At 40.4% G+C, this 24,647-nt stretch overlaps 1 protein-coding gene across 1 annotated transcript in view; it reads right to left on the bottom strand.

The window, feature by feature from the left end:
- The window catches only part of LOC140735452 (transmembrane channel-like protein 5), a 123,877-nt gene that overhangs the window by 50,659 nt on the left and 48,571 nt on the right, over positions 1-24,647 (bottom strand). Inside the window, exons 8-12 of the mRNA XM_073060544.1 lie at positions 21,406-21,496; positions 10,485-10,733; positions 9,039-9,190; positions 6,800-6,941; positions 1,527-1,682 (exon numbers count right to left, since the gene is read on the bottom strand). Of these exons, the coding sequence (XP_072916645.1) occupies positions 1,527-1,682; positions 6,800-6,941; positions 9,039-9,190; positions 10,485-10,733; positions 21,406-21,496 (790 nt within the window). The remainder of the gene's footprint in view (positions 1-1,526; positions 1,683-6,799; positions 6,942-9,038; positions 9,191-10,484; positions 10,734-21,405; positions 21,497-24,647) is intronic.

Genomic DNA, 24,647 nt, shown 5'->3' with positions numbered 1-24,647 from the left:
GCAAAAAAAATGACAGAAATAGTCAGCAGGTGGGCTGCAGCAGCAACATAGGCAATAGAAACCGATAAACAAAATTTACAAGCATAAATTAAAGATAAATTATACACAATAAGAACAAAAAAAAGTCTACTGTAGTTCCAAGTGGGTAGAGTGTTCCTAGACTGAGGTAGAGACTAGGGCTGTTCAGATTTAAGAGTCAAATGGCTGAAGAGAAGTAGCTGTCTTGAACCTGGAGGTGTGGGATTTCAGCTTCAGTGAAATCAATAAATTAATGATAGATTAATCTTAGACCACTTAAGGTTGGCAGAATTTGACTGTAATAGAAATAATTTTGACATACAAAGTCAATTTTATTTTAATTGTTACCATCTGATCTTTCATGATAAAGTTCAATTAATTTCATGAGAGTATGATTAAGCAATGGAATATTTTAGGAACAGCTTCTTCCCCTCTGCCATCATATTTCCGAATGGACATTAAACTACCTCATGATTTCCTCATAGTGCACTACCTTGCTAATTTTTTGCTCTCTTTTTGCGCTACTTACTTAATTTAATATTTTTTCAAATATGTTTCTTATGTTAATTTATAGTTTTTATTATTATGCATTGCAATGTACAGCTGCTACAAAACAACAAATTTCACAACATATGCCAATGAAATTAAATATGATTCTGATTCAATGTCATTTATTGAAAATAACTTACCAGCAGTTCTCTAGAGTTGAACAAAAGAGTGGGATAGTTGTTGGGGAACTAACTAAGGAATGGACTGAAGTGGTGAAATAGATATGGAATGCGACATTAACCAGAGAGATAATCAGCACTGAACCAGTAACCAACTGCGCCAACTAGCCTTTTGTGGTGGAGACTCTGGTGCTCTGCTGCAGAGCAAAAGGGATGCTCGACGTTCTTCTCAAATAAAATGGCGTTTCTCCTTTTTCACTCCTGATTTTGTATGGACTTTTCTGGATCCAAGTTCACCCAATTTCTGATCCTCTGTTGCCTACATCTCACACAACCAGCATTTATTGAAACAGATAAAAAGGATTTCCTGGCAAAACAGGATTCCTATCCATTGTTCTTTCCTCAAGACAGCTTATTAAAACAACCTGCTTTGCAGGTGCATTTGTATCTTTTTCAGGCTGAATGGGAACCAATCAGATCATTTTCCAGTGGTTCCCCTGGGACCTGTACACAAGCAGAACCCCATTGTATTGGGAGAATAGAGAAATTGACAATTCTATTGTTTAAATAACATTATAGCAATATTATTATGCGGCTTATTTGTTGGAGGATTAAGTTACAACAGCAATCATTCAAAATGGAAGTCTTATATTATTTCACACTTTTGATTTTTTTTGGATGCTGAATATATACCAGCACCAGATTAACTTTCACCTAACTTATGCATGGCCCTTTTAAGCAACCTGACACTGAACAGTTGACATAAGAGAATTGAAATCATCTCTGTACTTTATTAAGCAAGTTATCAGAGAGTAGAATGTGAAATTCATAAGCACGTACCTGAAAATTAGATATACAATAGAAATAAACTCCCACACAGCAGCCCAATGTTGTACCTAACGAAATAATCCAAGTCATCAGATGAATTAAATATCTCACAATTTTCTGTTTTCTTGTTAATTGTCTCTTGTAACGCGTTTTTTCTGATAACATTTCCTGCAGAAAAATATTTCAGCTCTTTTAACTATAAGAGTGGTACATGTTTACACATTCTTTAAAAGCTCCATCACATTTATGGAAAAATTAATCTGAAGAAATTAATTTGTCTTTTCATACATATTCATCTATAAATACTTAGGGAAGAGAACACAAGTGATTGGATGCATTGCAGTATTTTAGAATCGAGACTTTGTTTGATCTTAGACTTCTTCAATTCTGTTATCATGATATTGTCATTCTTCTGTGATAACAAATCTGCATCTGGAATTCCCAAACACAGTGGAATACTACATTCACCCTCCACTCAATGTGAATCAAACATGCTGCCTGATGCAACACTAAAGTGATGCCCAGTAAGGGATAACCAACAGCAGTCAATGTCCAGAGGGAGATGACTCGTTTGTTTTCCTGGGAGACCCTTGAAGCTTAAAGTTCATATTTTTCTTTATGTTCCTTCAGTTAATTTTCCATATGCTTTGTGGTTTACAGCGGATAATTTTGCCACTGATATTAACTCATCTGAAACCAAGGGGAATCAATACTTTTGCAGGCAAGATTGCTAGAACTGCTGGGGAGCCTTTAACCTAATTTGGCAGGGAGGTGGGAAATGCACGCAGTATAGGGAATAAGGCAGCAGTGCTGTTAGAGGTAGGCAGATATAACGTGAGCATCACTGAGTCATGGCTGGAAACTTAATAAACAAGGATATATATTGCATCAAAAGGACAGCCAAATAGGCAGAGGGGGTGGTCAGGCTCTGTTGGTAAAAAAAATGAAAATCACATCTTTAGAAAAAGGTGATACAGAATTGATGCACCATCAATAACTCACTCTGAGACGTAAGAAGTGAGGTATCGGCTTTTATTGACTGGAAGAATGAACAACACTACATCCTGGGGAATGAGGTCGGGCAACAGGCCTCAGTCGCCTTTATACAGGGGTCTGTGGGAGGAGCCACAGGAGCAGTCCAGACAGGTTTATGTAGTTCACCACAAGTATAGTAGTGGTCACCAACCTGTTTAAGCCCAAGACCCCCTACCTCGGCCTTAGTAAAAGGCAAGATCGACCCCACATCAATTAGTTACATGCATGCACACCAGGGCAGAAAAGACCAGAAGTAAAACCTCGCAACCCGGAAGTAGAAATGATGCATAAACACCAGGGGTACCCACCCTTTTTTTGCACCGCGGACCGGTCTAATATTGATAATATTCTTGCGGACCGGTCGACAGGAGCGGGGGGGTGTTAAACATGACGGGAATACAGCGATACTCGAAGCAGGTTCCTTATGTCCAGTCTATTCCACAATTTAGTTTTCGCGGCTCTTGGCTTCTGTCCCACTTGCTCACGGTTTTTCCGCTGAAAAAACTCAGCGGGTTTGTCTTTAAGTGCAGGGTGCTTGGACTCAGGGTACCGAAGCAGTTTTGAGACATTGCCTCATTAGACAGCCTCCGGGCCTGAACTCAGCCTCCCGCCTGCCCGCCGCCAAACGCCTTGGCCAGGTGAGGCTGGTCGTGGGTGGGGTGAGAGGACAAGGTCAGGGCTGGAGGTCCCCGTACCAAGGCCGCGGCAGTCGCAGTCCAGAGCAAGCGGTCGACCGAGCAGGGAGTGCGACAGAGCACCCGCCCACCCCCCTTGTAGGACCTATCGGCCGACAAAAGTTTGTTTCAGTAGATCGCAGCGAGGTAGCTGCTCTGTTACTTACGAAACGCTGAGTCCGAATTAGGTTGTCTGCGAATATTTTAGCACCGGGTTCCCCACGAACATTCGGTGTGGTAAACAGGTTCAGAGGCAGCGCTCCAGGCCAGTAGCGAACGGCACTTCCCGCCGGCCGCCCGAGGCCAACCAGTGATCCCTGGTGCGAGGGTGTCACTGTGTTTAGTCGCCTGATGACCTCGCTTGGGTTCAAGTTCAACAGTGGGCGTGACAGGGAATGAGGAAAAGTGCAGCTGACTCATATCGTTTCCTCGCGGCCCTGTGGTTGGGGACCACTGAATTACACTGTGTAGTGCAGGAGAGCTACACGCATGTGCACTGGGCAGAAAGAACGGAACTAAAATCCCGCAACCCGGAAACAATCTCTCAACAGTATTTGTGTATTTATTTTTCTTTTTTTTCCTCGGGATCAACTGGGAAAGTCTCAGCGATCGATGGGCTGGCGACCACTACAGTATAGGATCAGAAAATGTAAAATCCTTGTGCTAGAGTTACGAAATTGCAAGGATAAAAAGACCTGGTTGGGAGTTATATAAAGGCCTCTGAACAGTGACCAGGATGAGGGTGTGGGGTACAAATTACAAAAGGATTTAGAAAAAACATGTAAAAAAGGCAATGTTTTGATAGTCATGGAGGATTTTAATATGCAGGTATATTGGGAAAATCAGGTTGGTGCTGGAATTTGTAGGCTTATGAGGTGGCTTTTTAGAGCAGCCAGTGGTTGAGCCCACTAGGGGAAAGGCAATTATCTATTGGGTGTTGTGTAATGAACCAGATTTGATTAGAGACCCTAAGGTAAAGGAGCCCTTAGGAGACAGTGATCATAATATGATAAAATTCACCCTGCAATTTGAGAGGGAGAAACTAAAATCAGAAGTATCAGTATTATAGTGGAGTAAAGAAAATTACTGAGGCATGAGAGAGGAATTGGCCAAAGTTATTTGAAAGGGGACACAAGCAGGGATGATGACAGAGCAATGACTGAAGTTTCAGGGAGCTATTCAGAAGGCACAGGATAGATACATCCCAAATATGAAGTATTCCAAAGAGAGGATGAGGCAATTGTGGCTGCCAAGGGAAGTCAAAAACAGCATAAAAGCAAAAGAGAGGGCATATAATATATCAAAAAGTAGTGTGAAGTTATAGGACTGGGAAACTTTTAAAAACCAGCAGAAGGTAACTACAAAAACCATAAAGAGAAAAAAGACGAAATATTAAGGTAAGCTAGCCAATAATACAGAGGCACGTGATAAAGTAGGCCAAAGTTAGCATACTTTCCTTCAGGGAAATCTTGACAAATCTGTTGGAATTCTTTGAGGAAATAACAAGCAGGATAAACAAAGAAGAGTCAGTGGATGTTATTTATTTGGATTTTCAGAAGGCCTGTGACAAGGTGCTGTACAAGAGGCTGCTTTAACAGTATAAGAGCCCATGGTAATACAGGAACGATATTAGCATGGATAGAAGACTGGCAGAAGGCAGAGTGGGAATAAAGGGGGACTTTGCTGACTGGTGACCACTGGTATTCTGCAGGGGTCGGTGATGGGACCACATCTTTTCCCATTATATGCCAATAATTCGGATGACGGAATTAATGGCTTTGTGGTCAGATTTGTGAATGATACAAAGATAGGTGGAGGGGCCATTAGTGATAAGGAAGTAGGGCACCAGCTGAAGGACTTAGACAAATTGGGAGAATGGGCAAAGAGGTGGCAGCTGGAATATAATGTAAGGAAGTGTATGGTCATGCACTTTGGTGTAAGGAATAAGAGCATACACTATTTTCTAAACAGGGAGAAAATTCAAAAAACAGAGATGCAAGGGAACTTAATACTCCTCGTGCAGGATTCCCTTAAAATTAACTTGCATGTAATAAAGGCAAATGCAATGTTAGCATTCATTCTGTGAGGACCAGAATATAAGAACAAGGAAGTAATGCTGATCTTTATAAAGCATTGGTCAGACTGTACTTGAGGTATTGTGAGCAGTTGTGGGCCCTTTATCCAAGAAAAAGATGTGCTAACATTGAAGAGGGTCCAGACGAGGTTCATGAAAAAGAATCTAGGAAAGGAAGTGTTATCGTATGAGGAGCATATGATGGCTCTAGGCCTGTACTCGTGTTTAGAAAAATGAGAGTGATCTCACTGAAACCTATCAAATATTGAAATCCCGTGATAGAGTGGATGTGGAGAAGATGTTCCTATAGTGGGTGACACAAACAAAATGCTGAAGGAACTCAGCAGGCCAGGCAGCATCTATGGAAAAAAGCACAGCCGACATTTCGGGCTGAAACTCTATAGAGGGGGAGTCTAGGACCAGAGTTCACAGCCTCAGAATAGAGGAATGCCCACTTAGGACAGAACTGCAGAGGAATTTATTTAATCACAGGCCACTGAATCTATGGCATTCATAGTCACAGATGGTTGCGGAAGCCAAGTCATTGAGCACAGTATATTTAAAGCAGAGGTTGATAGGTTCTTGATTAGTCAGGATTTCGAAAGTTATTGGGGAGAAGACACGAGAATGGAGTTTAGAGGAATAATCAATCAGCCATGATGGTATGACAGAGCAAACCCGATGGGCCAAATGGCCAAATTCTGCTCCTACAGTATGTCTTACGGTTTTATCTACGTTTTATAGCACTGTTGAAACTTCTATGGAAAACAATCTGTTAGATCCAGCTGAATTAACTGATCAAAACACTTCAAACTCAGGAATGTCCTTACCCCATTATAAACACCAGCAAAGTGGATTATGAAACAACTAACATATGCTGTTGTTACTCTTATACTAAGTTTAGAAGGTACCTTATTAGTATCAATATGTATTGTTGAAACACTGCACTAATAATTTTCAGGCTGAATCAATTGTTATTAAAATGACACAGAACATCTTTTTAGAATGTAGAATTGGAATTGGGTTACTATTGTCATATTACTGAGAAGCCGTAAAAAAACATCATGCATGCAGTTCATGCAAATCAAATTATTACATACTCCATCGAAGGTAAAACAACATAAAGCAATAACAGAATGCAGACTAAAGTGTAACACCTACAGAGCAATTGCAGCGCAGGTGAATAACAAGGTGCAGGATCACAATGAAGCAGTAGATTCTGAGGTCAAGAGTCCATCTTATTGTACCATGAAACTATTATAACAGTGGGCTGGAAGCTGTGTACGAGCGTGACTGTACTCACTTTCAGGCTTTGGTATCTTCTACCCAATGGGAGAGGGCAGAAGAGAGGAAGTTCATGGTGGATGGGGTTTTTGATGATGCTAGCTGCTTTACTGAGACAGTGAGAAATATAGAAGTTTCCTTTTTAAAACTTAAATATTCCAGCACAAGAAACTATTATTCCATTGTTTAAGCTGTAACATATTAATATCTGCACATACCTTTAACTGTGTGCTCAGGCTGGTTTTTTTCAGTTGAACTGTTTTTTCATTAGTTATGTTAAAATCCCATGAACATAGAAGCCAGGCTGCCTCACCAGACGAAGTACCAATTGTGAAGTTTTCATTGAATGACTTTGCTATACTGTAATAGAAAACTGAATAAGTGTACAGGCATAAACAGTTTTTTTTTGTGCCGATTTAGAATTTAGAAAAAAAACACCTGTTGAGTTTGTGCTCTTTTAAAAAGTTTCCAGAGTGTTTAATTATATTTGCAATTTTATTTTAAAAACTAATGATGGGGATATGTTAAATAATGAAATGCAGACCAGAGTGGTCCAAAACTCAAAGGAGAATGCTGCAAGCTCCCAGAAGTTCAGACTGTACGGAGAGAGGAAAATTGAGTCAATATTATCGATGGATCACCTTACCACAAAACTGACCAGTTCTGTTACAAACAGTAAAGTAAGTCATCTGAAATTGTTGAATTTGGTATCAAGTCCAAAAATATCCTTATGATATTTTTGTCCAAAGATGAGCCCCTGTTACTCATGCTTACACAGAGCTTCCCTGTAACAGGATAAGATACTCCAGATAAATCAGCATGGCACTGGGAGAGAGAATTAAAATGACCAGCAAGTGGAAGCTCAGGGTGTGTGAAAATGCTCTGTAAAGTAGGTCCTCAGTTTGCTTTTGATTTTAACAAAGTGCGCACATTTAGAACAGTACATTCAATTGTAAGAACAGGAAATTAATCACTATTTCACCTGGAAAGACATTTTGGGCCCCTGGATGGTGACAAGTGTTGATGTAAAACTAAAGGCATTGGAACTCCTGTGAATGGGAATGTGTTGTGGGAAGGTGAGTATTTGGTGGAGATGGAATCATTGACTAAGGAGCTGCAAAGGAAGCGGTCCCTTTGGAATTCAAAATTAGAAAGGAAAATGCGCCTGATAATACATTCTCAAAATTGATGGTAGAAATTTCAAAGGATTGAGAAGCTGGTGAGTAAAAGCAGGGAACCCGGAGAACCCTATCTTTGCTCTGTCCAGGAGGTGCTCTGGCCAGTAAGAGGGGTGAAATCAGAGGCGTAGGAAAAAAGATGAGATTCAGCTAGGTCTCTGTACAGGAAAACTACAGTTGAAGAAGCACATCAAAGGTGTCTCAGAAGCATCTGCGTGGTAAGGTTCAGATCAGATACATTGGAGGGGAACGGGAAGAATAAAACAGTCTTTACAGGAAATAGAGTGGGAGAAATTATAGTTTAGATGGCTGTACAAGTCTTTGGCTTGAAAAAGACATTAGGAACTAACTTATTTCCTGATATGGAGAAAGAGAAAACCATAAAGGGAAGGGAGGAGTCAGAGATGAAATAGGTGACATTGGAAATTGGCAGCAGAAGTAATTAGTGTTTTGTATATATCTGCAGGGAAGTCTGATCTGCTGAAAATTTCCAGCATTCATCTTTTGAAATCATACACTCTGACTGGCATTTCACAGCATTTACACAATCTTTTGTTTTTCTTCTCTCTTTTTCCAACTGCCCTCATTAATATTTTAACCAGGTACAATGATGCAACAAGGCTTGTCTCGCCTTCTCAGGGGTATTCCCTTTGGCCTGTACCTTGCATCCACACTGTCTGCAAATTGCTTTCGAACTTTCCCTGTTCAAAAAGAACTTCAGTGTGAAACATTCACTCTGTGTCTTTGTCCATTTATTCTGTGTTTTCAGCATTTTCTGCTTTTATTTCTGATATCCAGCACCTGCATTTTTTAAAAAAAATTGCTTCCTTCCTATTGAATGAAGGAGGTAAAGGTAATCATGTTTCTTTCAAGAAAGAAGGAGCTTTATAGAAGCAGTCTTATTTTGAAACTCCAGTAGAAACTGCCTGAGTATATTATTCCCAATTAATTGACTTATCAATGTGCCTTATAAGAGTATGTGTAATGCAACATTCTAGGCACATAGTATTGAAATGGAGCAGGAGTTTGCTTTTGCATATGTGGCAGGGAAAGGAGACAATTCATCACTGCCATTACCTTGGAAAGTGGTAGGTCAGGTGCCATGAGATCAAAACAAAGGGGCACAATTAGTAAGCAGCAGTAAGGCATGGGAGTAAAGAAATCTGTATGATGTACATACATTGTTATATGTTTTTTATTTTGCTAACATAAGCAAATCAAAGTCAATACAGCAGTTTACACTTGATGGTAAAAAAATGAAAGGATTATATCCAATTACCTGTAAACCAGATACAGAAAGCAAATCAGCATGTAGAATCCAAATGTGAGAAAATAAGCAAGCTGCATATTGTACATTGCAGCAGTAGGACTTGCTTGAATGCTAGCGTTGGTATAAAACCCATAATAAAACACGGTCTGTGTAAAATAGCCCTGCAAGAAATAGAGGTCGTCAAGATTGAGAAATTCCACAACAGTACATTTCAAATCCTCCCACCACTTGGGAGCTTTTACTCTAGAAAGCAGTGTAGACATTTTAAAACCTGCCAGTGCACTCATTTGGAATGAGGAAATAGATGATAACAAGAGCAAAATTGCTACAAGGTTTTTAGGCAGATTGTAAAAAAAGTACAAAGTTAATATTTTTCTAGTTTAATTGATCTAGATTTCATCAGGCCTTTTCTGGTTACCTGGGATAATCAATTCCATTATTGACCCACATCAGATTTGAAAAGTCTTCTTTTTACATATTCATCCAATTTTTTTTTCAAATTCTGTTAAAGCATCTAGCTTGGAGTCTTAAAGTGATTCAATTTCCCTTTTCTTCAAAAAAAATGTATCTACCGCTGGAAGCATTAATTTTGACAATTTGTCCATCAAATTGTCCACTATTTTGAAAACCTGTCTTTGAATCCTATTTAACCTTAGCTTACTTATCGAGGGAAATATCTTATTTTAGAAGTCTTTCTTCACAAAAAAGAACTTCTGGCTGTTCTGGGAAAAAAGTTCTCACAAATGTCAACGTAAATGGCAACTGTTTCCCCTTTCCAATATCTCCAGCAAGCAGTAACACTAAAGAGCACACAAAGGAAATGTTTAAATGACATTTTATGCACAATATAGTTCATTAAACCAAATGAAAACATGCTTGTACAAACAAAGCAGAAGTTGAAAAATCAAATACACTTTTCTAATTTGCATTTAAAAATTCCTGATATTCTGAATTATTTATGCAAAGAACTTACTAAAAGCATAATAAAATTGTCATCTAGGGTCAATTAGATAAGTTTTCATGATATTCTGCAGTGGGAATTGGATGTATAAAACTTAAGTTCACATCAGTTAAGTGATCTTAACATGATAGCCATGGAAAAAGCTGTATACAATATAGCCTCAGCTGTATTACAAAACACAAATTTGACTCTTCTGCATTCATTTGCAAAAATGCCGAAGTTACTACATGGAATACTAATGGTGATCAAAAGCCAGGCCAATATTTGACATTCATTGTATATCCTGATGATTGCCCACCTTCTAATTTCAATATCTATTTAACATTGCTTCATTGTATAGATAAATATTCTAGCTATCACATTAGCTTACTGTTAGTCAAATGAAATAATATGTTAGCTTACTCTGCTTGCTTAGGCCTTACTTTTATTTCAACTTGTAATTGCTATTCTACTTCACTTTCTATTGTAAATATGGATTGTTTAAGGATACTTACTGCACCAGTGAGAAGCTCCAGGCCTGTGAAAGTGAGGTTGTTGGGATCCAAGGCAAAGAATTGTGGGATGGTAATGAAGCTGAAGTTAATCAGGAAGGAAAAGACGTTAAACATAAGCAGCCACTTGAGAAAGGTGAAATAAGAGAGAACTCCTGTTCCAAACTTGCCACCAATAATTTTCAGGGATTTATGCCACGGATGAATGAAATATAAAATTTCAATCACTTTTTCACGAAAGTGTCGAAGAGACTGTAAAATGAGAACAAGGAACAAACATTAACATTACACTGTGGAATCTTTTCATTTTTCTGAGAGTATATTTCAGCTATCCTTACAGCAGTCTACATCCCACCTCAGAAAGACAAGGAGCCTGCACTCAATAAATTATGTGGTGAAAAGCCATGAAGTTGGATACTCATTATTATCTTTTCGTTATTGCCAATGATTTCAACCAGGCCAACTTCAAGAGTGTTATCAAAGTACTACCAGCATTTCTCCTGACCCACCAAATGGCCCAAACACAATGGACCATTGCTAAACAAGCATCAAAGATGCCTGCCAAGCATACCCCATCCATATATTGGTAAATCAGACCACCAGGCTATGAACCTACTCCCTGCACACAAACAGAAGCTGAAATGAGAGGATCTGGTTCAGAAAGCTTTATTATGCTGGTCTGAGGAAACTGATAAAAAAAACTACATACAAACAAATACTATCAAACAACAAATATGAAATATAGACAAACAGCAAATACGAAAAAAAATAAAAGATAGTAAACAAGAATTGTAGAGTCCTTTAAAGTGAGTCCATAAGTTGTAGGATCAGTACAGTTTTGAGGTGAGTGAAGTTATCCACGCCAATTCGGGAACCTGATGGTTGAAGGGTAAATACTGTTCCTTAACCTAGTGGTATGTGACCTAAGACTCCTGTACCGCTTTCCTGATGGCAGCAGTTATTGGAGTTGCACTTAACCTCAGAGTCTAAAGCAAGTAGAACAGGGGGCTAAGCACACAGCCTTATGGTAATCCTATGCTGATCTCAGCATGGTGATGCCTAAACATGGATTAAAAAAAATTGAAATCAAGAGGAAGTTAAAGATTTTGGTTGTGACAGCAAAAAATAAAAAACATTGCTGGAAATTTAGGGAATGTTCTCCATTAGTTCAGTCCAGTCACGCCTAGCACAAAGGAATGGATTCTGATTGTTGCAGACCATCAAATCATACCATCGAAATACTGATCACTGCTACTTCATTATTAACTATTTCTCCATCCATATGTCTGAAATGAGGGCATTTAAGGATAACTGCTTAGTATTCAGAGCCCTTCACAATTCCACAAGAAACTTCCCATTTACAGTTTGATCTTAACACTAAGGTTCATTCTTGTGTACATAACTTCAGATGGGTCTTTCCTGCAGGTAGGATTGGATACTGCTAAAACTGATGATGAGGAGACTATGATGTTGACTGAGATAGATACTTGTATAAACTAGACTAACTAGCTTGACTAGTCTATGGCACAGCTCCTAATCTTCACCCACATCATCGGAATTTATAAAATTGTACTATTGGATCACTTTTGCTATGTGAATTAGCCATAACGTGTGATTTATATATTTTTTTGCTGTGAATTGATACAACTGAGTCAGAGAGAAATAAAGAATCAGCTCATTGTTACCGATCTGGCATCACGTTGAAGCCAGACAAAAAAAACAACAGAAGGTTTGTAAACAGGAGATCAAGCAGGATCTGTGGAGAGAGAAGCAGAGTCAAATATCTTTCATGATACAGTATTTAGACAAAGAGGAGCTAACATGCAGAGGAGAGGAAGAGAATACATGCAAGAAGTTGTGCAATAAGATGGAAATTTTTGTTAATTGCATCGCCACCTCTTCTGAAATTCAATTTTCTCTATGCTCCACCTGTTTTCTGTCCATCTTAATATCTCCTTATGTTCAACTATTTTCAGTTCTGATGAAAGGCCATTGACTTGTAATGTTAACAGTTTTTCTCTCCACCCATACTGCCTGACCCATGGAACATTTCTAACATTTATTCCTTTTATTTCAGATTTCCAGTGAAAGTGGTAGACTGCTTTTGCATGGCTGATTTTAGCTTTTTTATATTTTATTTTGTGAATCAAATTCAAATGTCCCTTTGATTTGTGGGATATAGTGGTGTTGTATGGGCTCATGTCTCTTTATAAAAACTGGCTCCACTGCAAGAGTGGGTACAAGTGTTTTATTAAGTGTTCCCAATTTTTTATGCGAAGTCCCAAAATGTGAAAATTTGACAAGGTCCCACATGGGAGGTTAGTTAGGAAGATTCAGTTGCTAGGTATGCATGGTGAAGTAGTAAATTGGATTAGACATTGGCTGAATGGGAGAAGCCAGAGAGTGGTAGTGGAGGATTGCTTGTCTGAGTGGAGGCCTGTGACTAGTGGTGTGCCACAGGGATCAGTGCTGGGTCCATTGTTATTTGTCATCTATATCAATGATCTAGATGATAATGTGGTAAATTGGATCATCAAATTTGCTGATGATACAAAGATTGGAGGTGTAGTGGACAGTGAGGAAGGTTTTCAAAGCTTGCAGAGGGATCTGGACCAGCTGGAAAAATGGGCTGAAAAATTGCAGATGGAGTTTAATACAGACAAGTGTGAGGTATTGCACTTTGGAAGGAAGAACCAAGGTAGAACATACAAGGTAAATGGTAGGGCACTGAGGACTGCAGTAGAACAGAGGGATCTAGGAATACAGATACAAAATTCCCTAAAAGTGGTGTCACAGGTAGATCGGGTAGTAAAGAGAGTTTTTGGTACATTTGTCTTTATAAATCAAAGTATTGAGTGTAAGAGTTGGAATGTATGGTAAGGTTGTATAAGGCATTGGTGAGGCCGAATTTGGAGTATTGTGTGCAGTTTTGGTCACCGAATTACAGGAAGGATATTAATAAGGTTGAAAGAGTGCAGAGAAGGTTTACAAGGATGTTGCCAGGACTTGAGAAACTGAGTTACAGAGAAAGGTTGAATAGGTTAGGACTTTATTCCCTGGAGAGTAGAAGAATGAGGGGAGATTTGATAGAGGTATATAAAATTATGATGGGTATAGATAGAGTGAATGCAAGCAGGCTTTTACCACTGAGGCTAGGGGAGAAAAAAAAACAGAGGACATGGGTTAAGGGTGAAGGGGGAAAGTTTAAAGGGAACATTGGGGGGGGGGGCTTCTTCACACAGAGAGTGGTGGGAGTGTGGAATGAGCTACCAGATGAAGTGGTGAATACCAGCTCACTTTTAACAGTTAAGAAAAACTTGGACAGGTACATGGAAGAGAGGTGTATGGAGGGATATGGGCCAGGTGCAGGTCAGTGGGACTAGGCAGAAAAATGGTTCGGTACAACCAAGAAGGGCCAAAAGGCCTGTTTCTGTGCTGTAATGTTCTATGATTCTATATGTACAGTGAGGAAGCAACCACAACTCCCAGGAGGGTCACCCACCAAAATCTACCACCGCTTTGAAGGACTATACCATTGCTGGATACGACCAGAGCAGCACACCAAAGAGCACATTGCAAGGGTGATCATCTTGGAGCAGCTATTTCATGTCTTAACCTATGACAGCTGGACCTGGGTCAGAGACAATGGACTGACAGTGGCAAAACCAGCAGGTCATCAATGCCCACTGAGGGGGCCCACAATGGCCCCACTCTTCAGCCATAGAGGTACCAGAGACCAGAATGACGGATGGGATACTGGAGGTAACCCTGTTGGGGTGGAGAGTGAAAAAGGGGGAAGCGACAACAGTTACCAAGGGACTGGTATGTTTTTACTGCCAGCAGCCAGACTATAAAGCGTCCGTGTGTTCGGTAAGGAACCGCAAGTTGACAAGGAAGGTGATAGTCCTGGGTGGGGGATGAGGAGTGATAATTCTGCTTGCTGTGAAGTGATTGTAAAAATACAATATGTACTGGCATTCTTAGATACAGGAAGTTCCATTTCATTTATTAAGAAGAATCTTGTACCAGACAACAGTATTAATTGCAGTTACTGCACCCATATTCAATGCGTTCATGGAGACTGTAAACTGTATCCTATGGCAGAGGTTACTGTGGTAGTAAAAGAGTAAATTTGCTTATTAAATTTTGGGCTGATTACTGCTTGCCTGGGGACATGATTTCGGGGAGGGATCTGCCTGTGTTGAATTATTTTTTAATGGTTATGAAAATGCTTTGAGTCATGACCTACCATCAATGTGTCATGTCTGGTGCTCACCCGGGCCCAAACAAAAGCTGGTCCATTGCCACTGCCAGGCTTGTGTGATAGTCTGTGTAAGGACAGAACTAAGGAGCCTAGAAAATCACATCAGTAATGACACTTAGAGAAGCAGTTGGGTTTTCCTGTTCCTGATACTGAGGTTTCGGGGTTAGATCTCACTGAATGGAAGGTGCCTGATAATATTGTTGTTTTGCAAGCTGCCCATATGCCTCTAAAGCCATTATTTGACAAGGCCTATGGGGAAGAGGCCAAGGTTTAGCACTTTGTGATGAACTACATATACCTGTCTGGACACGCCCCCCCTCCCCCCATGCTGACTGCTCCTGTGGCTCCTCCCACAGACCCCGGTATAAAGGCGATTGAGGCCTGAGCTCTGCCCTCAGTCTCCAGGATGTCAATTACTGCTTGGTCTTTCTTCCGGTCAATAAAAGCCAATATCTCGCCTCACGTCTCGGAGAGTTATTGATGGTGCATCACACTGTGGGGAGGAATACATTGCGGAGAATGGTATTCTGTATTTCAAAGGGGGGAATAATGGACCAATAAGCATTTGGTTGTTCCAACACAATGCAGACCATTAGTGTTACACATAGCTCACACCATTCCATTGGCAGATCACCTAGCATACTAGAAAACATACACGTGTATCTGTGCCTGTTGCTTTTGGCTGACAATTTAGACTGATGTTCAACTATACCATTCTACGTGCCCCATCAATCAGAAAACCAGTGTTGAATGCAGGTCTGATAGAGCCCCTCTGCATCCACTACTGGTGATCAGCACCCCATTCCAGTGCATCATGATGGACACCATAGGGTTTTTGGAGAAGAGTGTGGAGTACCAGTACATCTAGGTCACCTGTAACTATGCCACAAGGTGTCTTGAGGGCTTCTCACTGTGAGCCACAACAACAGCCAAGGTGATCAGCGCACTGCTTCCGCTCTTCTCCAGAGTTGACATCCCAGAGGATATACTCATGGACCAGGGCACTGACTTCAGCTCCCAACTGATGAAGCAGCTAAATCAGCAACTGACCATTTCTGATATAAAGACCAGCCCTCATTATCCACAGACAGACAGACTTGCTGAACGCTTTAATCAGACCCTCAAGAATATGCTGAGAAGGTTTGTAGCAGACTCTAGCAGAGACTGGGATAAACGGCTGCCATTCTGGAGGTGCCATAAACATCAACAGTTGTTGTATAAGTGGCATATCCGGGATCCACCGGACCTGCTGACAAAGAGCTGGGAGGCACTGACCTCAATGTCTTCAGAGAAAGGGATTGTGCAGTATGTACTTGAGATGTGAGAACACTTGGAGCAGTACAGAGAGAAAGCCAAAGACAATCTCTAGAAAGTCCCACGGGATCAGAAGAGGTGAGAAGACCAGCACGGGATCAGAAGCCATCAGAAGACCAGCACGCTCACCATAAAGAGTACTAGCCTGGTCAGATGGTCCTACCGTCCAGCTCTAAAATGGCAGGGATCCTACACCATCATGGGACCTGTCACTTAAGAAATCCATCATCCAAACAAGGGGAGACCTACCATGTGAACCTCATCAAAGAACAGAAAGAGAGAGAGGTGACCACTACAGAAATGGCACTGGAACTCAGCAGGCCTGGCAGCATCTATGGAAAAGAGATACTGCTGAGTTCCTCCAGCATTTTGTGTGTGTTGCTTGGATTTCCAGCAACTGCAGATTTTCTCTTGTTTGTGACAGAAATGGCATTGATGGCTGGAAGGTGGATGAAAATAGACTCTAATTGTGGTAGGTGCTTGTGAACTAGCTTGAGGAGGGAGTTTGATTGGTTGATCTGTGTGATTATTATATTGTATAATATTTATATCCATATAATCCTAATAGATTATATTTATACAATACAATATTTATATTGTACATATATATGCTTTATATTGTATACAATGCAAAATAAATTTTAAAAAATTATAGACAGAGAGAGTTTTTAAGTCATTCCTCACTGTATCTATATTTTCACCTTTTGGGACTTTGAACAATTGGGAGCATCGATTAAAACATTTGCACCAGCTATTGTGGCGGACCCAGTATTTTTCCCAAGAGACGTAGAACCTATATAATGCCTCTGAGTCACAATCTGAATAAACAGTATATAACCATATCATTAGCTGAGCTTGCTGCACTAGTAGTACAGCAACAAACAAAATATAAAGTACAAAGTTAATTTATTATCAAGGTGTATACATGTCACCAGATACAATCCCCAGATTCATTTTCTTGTGGGCATACACAGTAAATCCGAGAAACATTGTAGAATCAATGCAAGATCACACACAACGGAACACACCAATAATCAACATGCTAAAGACAACAACTGTCAAATATAAAGGGAAAAAATGACAATATTAAATAAGCAATAACTATTGTGAACATGAGATGATGAGTCCTTGAAAGTGTGTCCATCACAGTTCAGTGATGGGGTGAGTGAAGTTGAGTAAAGTTATCATCTCTGGTCAAGAGCCTGATGGTTGAGGGGTAATAACTGTTTCTGAACCTGGTGGCGTGGATCCTGAAGCTCCTGTATCTTCTTTCTAATAGCAGCAGAGTGAGAAGAGTGCATGGCCTAGGTGGTTGGGGGAGCAAGGGGGGGGGGGGGGGTTCTGTGATGATGGGTGCTGCTTTTCTGCAACAGTGCTCCATGTATATGTGCTCACTGGTGGGGAGGACTTTACCTGTGATGAGGTGAAGTGATAAGGGGAGGCCTTATCCACTATGTTTTGAAGGCTTTTCCACTGATGAGCATTGGTGTTTCCATAGCAGGCTGTGGTTCAGCCAGTCATTATAGTCCACAGAAATGTGGGCAGAGGGGGTGGCCCTGTTGGTGAGGAATGAGATTCAGTCCTTTGCAAGGGGGGACATAGGATCAGGAGAAGTGGAGTCTGTGTGGATAGAACTGAGGAACAGTAAGGGCAAAAGGACCCCAATGGGTGTTGTCTACAGGCCACCAAACAGTAGCATGGATATTGGGTGCAAGTTGAATAGGGAGTTAACATTGGCATGTGGCAAAGGTAATGTCGCAGTAGTTATGGGGGATTTCAACATGCAGGTGAACTGGGAGAATCAGGTTGGTGCTGGACCCCAGGATAGGGAGTTTGTAGAGTGCCTACGGGATGCATTCTTGGAACAGCTTGTACGAGAGCCGACCAGGGACAAGGCTATTTTGGATTTAGTGTTATGTAATTAACAGGATTTGATAAGCGATCTTGAAGTAAAGGAGCCATTAGGAGGTAGTGATCATAATATGATAAGTTTTTATCTGCAATTTGAGAAGGATAAGGGCAGCTCGGAGGTGTCAGTGTTGCAGTTGAACAAAGGAGACTATGGAGCCATGAGCGAGGAGCTGGCCAAAGTTAACTGGATGGATATCCTAGCAGAAAAGACAGTGGAACAGCAATGGCAGGTATTCTTGGGAATAATGCACAAGGTGCAAAATCAGTTCATCCCCCGGAGAAGGAAGGATTCAAAGGGGGGGAAAGGGGCCACAGTGGTTGACAAAGGAAGTCAGAGATTGCATAGCATTAAAAAAAAGGAAGTATGACAGAGCTAAGGTGAGTGGGAGGACAGATGATTGGGAAATTTTTAAGGAACAACAGAACTTAATGAAAAAGGCAATACGGGGAGAAAAAATGAGGTACAAACGCAAGCTAGCCAGGAATATAAAGGAGGATAGCAAAAGCTTTTTTTTAGGTATGTGAAGAGAAAGAAGATAGTTAAGAACAATGTTGGGCCCTTGAAGAATGAATTGGGTGAAATTGTTATGGAAAACAGAGAAATGGCAGAAGAATTTAATAAGTACTTTAGATCTGTCTTCACTAAGGAAGACACAAGCAATCTCCCAGATGTATGGATGGGCCAAGGACATAGGGTAACAGAGGAAATGAAACAGATTGACATTAGGAAGGAAACGGTGATGAGTAGACTGATAGGACTGAAGGCTGACAAATCCCCAGGTCCAGATGGTCTGCATCCTAGGGTACTACAGGAGGTGGCCCTGGAAATTGCGGATGCATTGGTAATCATTTTCCAATGTTCCTTAGATTCAGGATCAGTTCCTGAGGATTGGAGAATGGCTAATGTTATCCCACTTTTTAAGAAAGGAGGGAGGGAGAAAACAGAGAACTATCGACCTGTCAGCCTAACATCAGTAGTGGGGAAGATGCTAGAGTCCATTATTAAAGATGAAATAGTGGCATATCTAGATAGCAGTGATAGAATTGGGCCGAGCCAGCATGGATTTACCAAGGGTAAATCATGCTTGACTAAACTATTGGAGTTTTTCGAGGATGTAACCAGGAAGTTAGACAAGGGAGATCCAGTGGATGTAGTGTACCTCGATTTGATAAGGTCCCACATAGGAGATTGGTGGGTAAAATCAAAGCTCATGGCATTGGGGGGAAGACATTGACATGGATAGAAAACTGGTTGGCAGATAGAAAGCAAAGGGTGGCGGTGAATGGCTATTTCTCGGAATGGCAGGTGGTGACTAGTGGGGTGCCACAGGACTCGGTATTGGGACCACAGCTGTTTACGATTTACGTCAACGATTTAGATGAAGGCATTGAGAATAACATCAGCAAGTTTGCTGACAATACTAAGCTGGGTGGCAGTGTGACATGTGATGAGGATGTTAGGAGAATTCAGGGTGACTTAGATAGGCTGGGTGAGTGGGCAGATACTTGGCAGATGACATTTAATGTGAATAAGTGTGAGGTTATCCACTTTGGGAGTAAGAGCAGGAAGGCAGATTATTATCTGAACGGTGTAAAGTTAGGTAGGGGAGAAATACAAAGAGATCTAGGAGTCCTTGTTCATCAGTCACTGAAGGTGAATGAGCAAGTGCAGCAGGCAGTGAAGAAGGCTAATGGAATGTTGGCCTTTATTACAAAGGGAATTGAGTGCAAGAGCAAGGAAATCCTCTTGCATTTGTACAGGGCCCTGGTGAGACCACACCTGGAGTATTGTGTACAGTTTTGGTCTCCAGGGTTAAGGAAGGACATCCTGGCTGTAGAGGAAGTGCAGCGTAGATTCACAAGGTTAATTCCTGGGATGTCAGGACTGTCTTACGCAGAGAGGTTAGAGAGACTGGGCTTGTACACGCTGGAATTAAGGAGATTGAGAGGGGATCTGATTGCAACATATAAGATTATTAAGGGATTGGACAAGATAGAGGCAGGAAATATGTTCCAGATGCTGGGAGAGTCCAGTACCAGAGGACATGGTTTGAGAATAAGGGGTAGGTCATTTAGGACAGAGTTAAGGAAAAACTTCTTCTCCCAGAGAGTTGTGGGGGTGTGGAATGCACTGCCTCGGAAGGCAGTGAAGGCCAATTCTCTGGATGCTTTCAAGAAGGAGCTAGATAGGTATCTTATGGATAGGGGAATCAAGGGATATGGGGACAAGGCAGGAACCGGGTATTGATAGTAGATGATCAGCCATGATCTCAAAATGGCGGTGCAGGCTCGAAGGGCCGAATGGTCTACTTCTGCACCTCTTGTCTATTGTCTATTGTATACTCTCCATTACATATCTACAGAACTTTGTAAAAGTTTTAGAAGTGTATGCCGAACCTTCGTAAATTTCTGAGGAAGTAGAGGCATTTCCATGCTTTCTTCATAATAGCACTTATGTGCTGGGTCCAGGACAAATCCTCTGAAATGATAATACTGAGGAATTTAAGGTTGAGGGCCCTCTTCACCTCTGATCCCCTGATGAGGACTGGCTCTTGGACCTCCAATCTCCTCCTCCTGAAGTCAATAACCATCTCCTTGGTCTTGCTGACATTGAGTGAGAGGATATTGTGGCACCACTCAGCCAGATATTCAATCTCCCTCCTATTTGCTGATTTGTCAACACCTTTCACTCAGCCAACAACAGTGGTGTCACCAGCAAACTTAGCATAACAACATAAACTTTATGCTATTCAACACCACAACCATTGTCCACACGCCAACAGATGCACTGAATCTAAACGATCAACTCCAGTGGCAAATGAAAATACACTCAGTAGCCACTTTGTTAGATATACCTGTAAACCTGCTCATTATTGCAAATATCTAATCAGCCAATCATGTGGCAGCAACATGGACGACAGGTTCGGTTGTTCAGAGCAAACATCAGAATGGGGAAGAAATGTGATCTTATTGACTTTGACCGTGGAATGATCATTGGTACCACATGGGTCGCTTGAGTATCTTAAAAACTGATGATCTCCTGGGATTTTCATGTGCAACATTTGCTATAGTTTACAGAGAATGGTAAATATTACAGAGAATGAAAAACATCCAGTGTATGGCAGTTCTGTGGGTGAAAGCACCTTGTTAATGGGAGCGGTCAAAGGAGAATTCATTGAATCTGACAGGAAGGTGACAGCAACTCAAATAATTACGCTTTATAACAGTGGTGTGCAGAAGAGCATCTCTGCACATACAACATCGAACCTTGAACTAGATGGGCTACAGTAGCAAAAAAACATGAACATACATTCTGCCATTGCCCATCCCAATTGTTTAATGATGAGCCAAAGATCCCAATTAATGTATTGAATCCAATAACATAATAGTTTTGATTAAAAAATTCCTTTTGTGTCAGCTGCTGTTAATACTTACAGATGATATGTTAGTCAGAAGATGGGTGCAGCAAGCTATTTGATAATCTGCTTCCATTGACTTTGGTCCAATCTCCAGATACACCTGACTCCTGGTATGAAACAATTAACATTGCAACTATAAAATAAGCAGTTTATATTTAACAAATTTCTCTATTCAGAGTAACTACAGAAAGCCCATCTTTGTGCACTTATCCATAAAGCAGCATTTACAGATCCTAGCACCATCACTGGCTGTCCAACACCTTAGAGAAAAGAAAGTTTACCAAATAGTGTGCACCGGAATTCTTTCTGATATCTGTTCTAGACTTCACTAGCTTCAAAGTTTGGATCATTTACCTTCATCAGATTTCTTGAAATCCATGTATGAAGATCCATTTTGTAAATCTTATTATATATTCCATTTGATCAGAAAGTGCCTCTTTTGTCAAGTTTATTTGTAAACATAAGATTTCATCGTCTGTATTCTACCATTTAAGAAAATCTTTAAAATTGAAAAATGTAATATCTGATGAAGTCCTTTAGCAGTGCAGGGGTATGGACAAGTGAAAGAATCATTAGATTTTAAAAAAGAAAGTCTTCAACAGTCAACTCAGTAGGATACAATTTTAGTGTTATGGTGGTAAATAGATTCTGAATCGTCTCTGGCTCCTGCCTGTGCATTTTTGACAGAACATCTGCTACACTGGATGCCCTAATGAGGCATTAGCACCACTGACAGTGAGAACACTGTGGAGCTTAACACTAGGAATGGCTTTCTAACAGAATAAAGAGATCATCAACTTCTTTCAGGTTAGTTGGTCATTGATTTTTACTGGCTATTAATATGATTGTACATATATACTTGGTGTTTTCTACAATTCTATATATTTCTGAAGATCTACTCCCACTGATGCAGCATGAGCTGAAGGACTCATCCTAACTGTAAGGCTTTGGCACAAATCAGATATCCCCAGTTAAATATTTGTTAGTAGAGATTCTGTTTGGAACAGAGCATGATGATTAGAATAAGTAAAGTGGAAGCTGCTGGATGAGAGAGGCAGATGAGAACAGGGAGAAGGGTCCAAGCAGAAAGATCTATCTTTACAAATTGTTGAGGAAATCATTCCCCCGTGGACCTAGGCAAGGAACAGGTTGTGAAATGGGTGTCCTCACTGCAATCTGCTACCTTTTCTAGCCACCAGGTAACTACATCCTCAAAACTAGGGCAAACCTGCCCATGTGTGTCAGGTTGGCAAGAGGCTTAACCAGTCATGAATCAAGAATTTTGATGACCTGCTGTACATTGCACAGCTCTGCCATCATGATACGTTCAAGTTCAACTGTACTGTCTTTCAACCATATAGTGGTACATTTCTTGCCATTAACAGTCAGAGGAACAGCTATGTAAAATTAAAAATCAGGCTAGGAGAAGGTGGAACAGAAACAGGAGGAGGAGGTAATCCAATAGTTTCCACAACTTTTTTCTCGCTCACATGTCTATTGCAGTTAGCGCAATTCCATACAGCACCAGCAATCTCCGACTGGGGTTTGATTCCTGTCTCTGTCTGTAAGGAGCTTGTATGCTCCCCCATCACTGAGTGAGTTTCCTCTGGGTGCTCTGATTTGGTGCCACTTTCTATAGACATACGGGTTAGGGTTGGCAGCGTGCAATGTTGGCACCAGATGCATGGCAACACTTGTGGGCTGCCCATCATAATCCTCACTGATTTGATTTGACGCAAACAATGTACTTCACTGTATGTTGCAAAACGTTTGATGAACATCAGTAAAGGCATCTCACTTTCCCATTCATCAATAGTGACAATACCATTGCCGATCTGAAGAGTACCTCTCTGGCCCCAATTAAATAATGAAGGCTAAAATAATAACAATCCCCAAAGCAATGTTGTAAATTAAATAATAGAAGGTTGCACAAAGCAAAAATTCATTCAACCTAATACATTTGTTAAGTGCTTATTTTCTATGCATGTTTCCCAATCCTAGTGCTCTTTCACTGAATACAATAGAATACTATTGCTGCAATGGGGTTGGGGGACATCTTCCAGTAGAAAAGACCATAAATTTCCTTGGAGAACCACTTTCGGCAGCATGTTCTATTTTCTAACCACACCATGAGCTAAGATATTTCTCCTGATTTCTCTCTATTTCACTGGAAACAAATTTGCATTAATATCTGTATGTACTTCTCATCTTCAAGTGGAAATCTACTCCTTCAAAATCTAGCCTTTAAATTACTTCATAATCTTGAAGCAACACACACAAAATGCTGGTGGAATGCAGCAGGCCAGGCAGCCTCTATAGGGAGAAGCACTGTCTACGTTTCGGGCCAAGGCCCTTCGTAAAACCTTGAAAATGCCTTTTGCAAATGAAAATCAATTAAAAATGCAGATGTTCAAATCTGTCATAAATCCACAAAATATTAGAAACACTCAGCAGGTCAAAAAACTTCTCTGTAAAAATAAAAAGAATTAACGTTTCACATCTGGAATTCTTCATTAAAAGTATCTTCAATTTAGGATGCTCATTTTTATTTTCTTATTGACTGACATCCTTCCCTCTTTCCCAGTTGATTTAAGCTCTCAGTTCGGTCTCACCTTTTTTCCTTTTTTTGTATCTTACTTAATGCCATTACAAGTTTAAATAATCTATGGTCATTAGCACTAACTACTTGTGAAATTATCAATGCACAATTTGTGCAGTAGCTGCCTCCTAAAATCCAGTTCTGTTGAAAAAATTAGGACCAAATGTTAACTGAGTAAAGATGGCAGTCAATATTTTGATAGGAGTTTAGCTATCCCAATTCAGGACATATTTCTGCCTTTTTTGTGATACAGTGACCAAACTTGTTGGAAGTACACAGAGTCTAACCAAGATTATTAAAAAACACATTAAATATTTCATATTGTAATTATGTTTAGCCTCAACTCCATAGTGGAAACTACCACTTAATTTTTATGAGTGCATTCACTTTGCAGCCAAAGCAACACATGCTGCTATTGTAAAGATAGATAGATAGATAGATAGATAGATAGATACTTTATTCATCCCCATGGGGAAATTCAACTTTTTTTCCAATGTCCCATACACTTGTTGTAGCAAAACTAATTACATACAATACTTAACTCAGTAAAAAATATGATATGCATCTAAATCACTATCTCAAAAAGCATTAATAATAGCTTTTAAAAAGTTCTTAAGTCCTGGCGGTAGAATTGTAAAGCCTAATGGCATTGGGGAGTA

The sequence above is a fragment of the Hemitrygon akajei genome, chromosome 11 (assembly GCF_048418815.1).
Source record: "Hemitrygon akajei chromosome 11, sHemAka1.3, whole genome shotgun sequence".
Taxonomy (NCBI): Eukaryota; Metazoa; Chordata; class Chondrichthyes; order Myliobatiformes; family Dasyatidae; genus Hemitrygon; species Hemitrygon akajei.
This window is presented reverse-complemented; position numbering and strand designations above follow the sequence as displayed.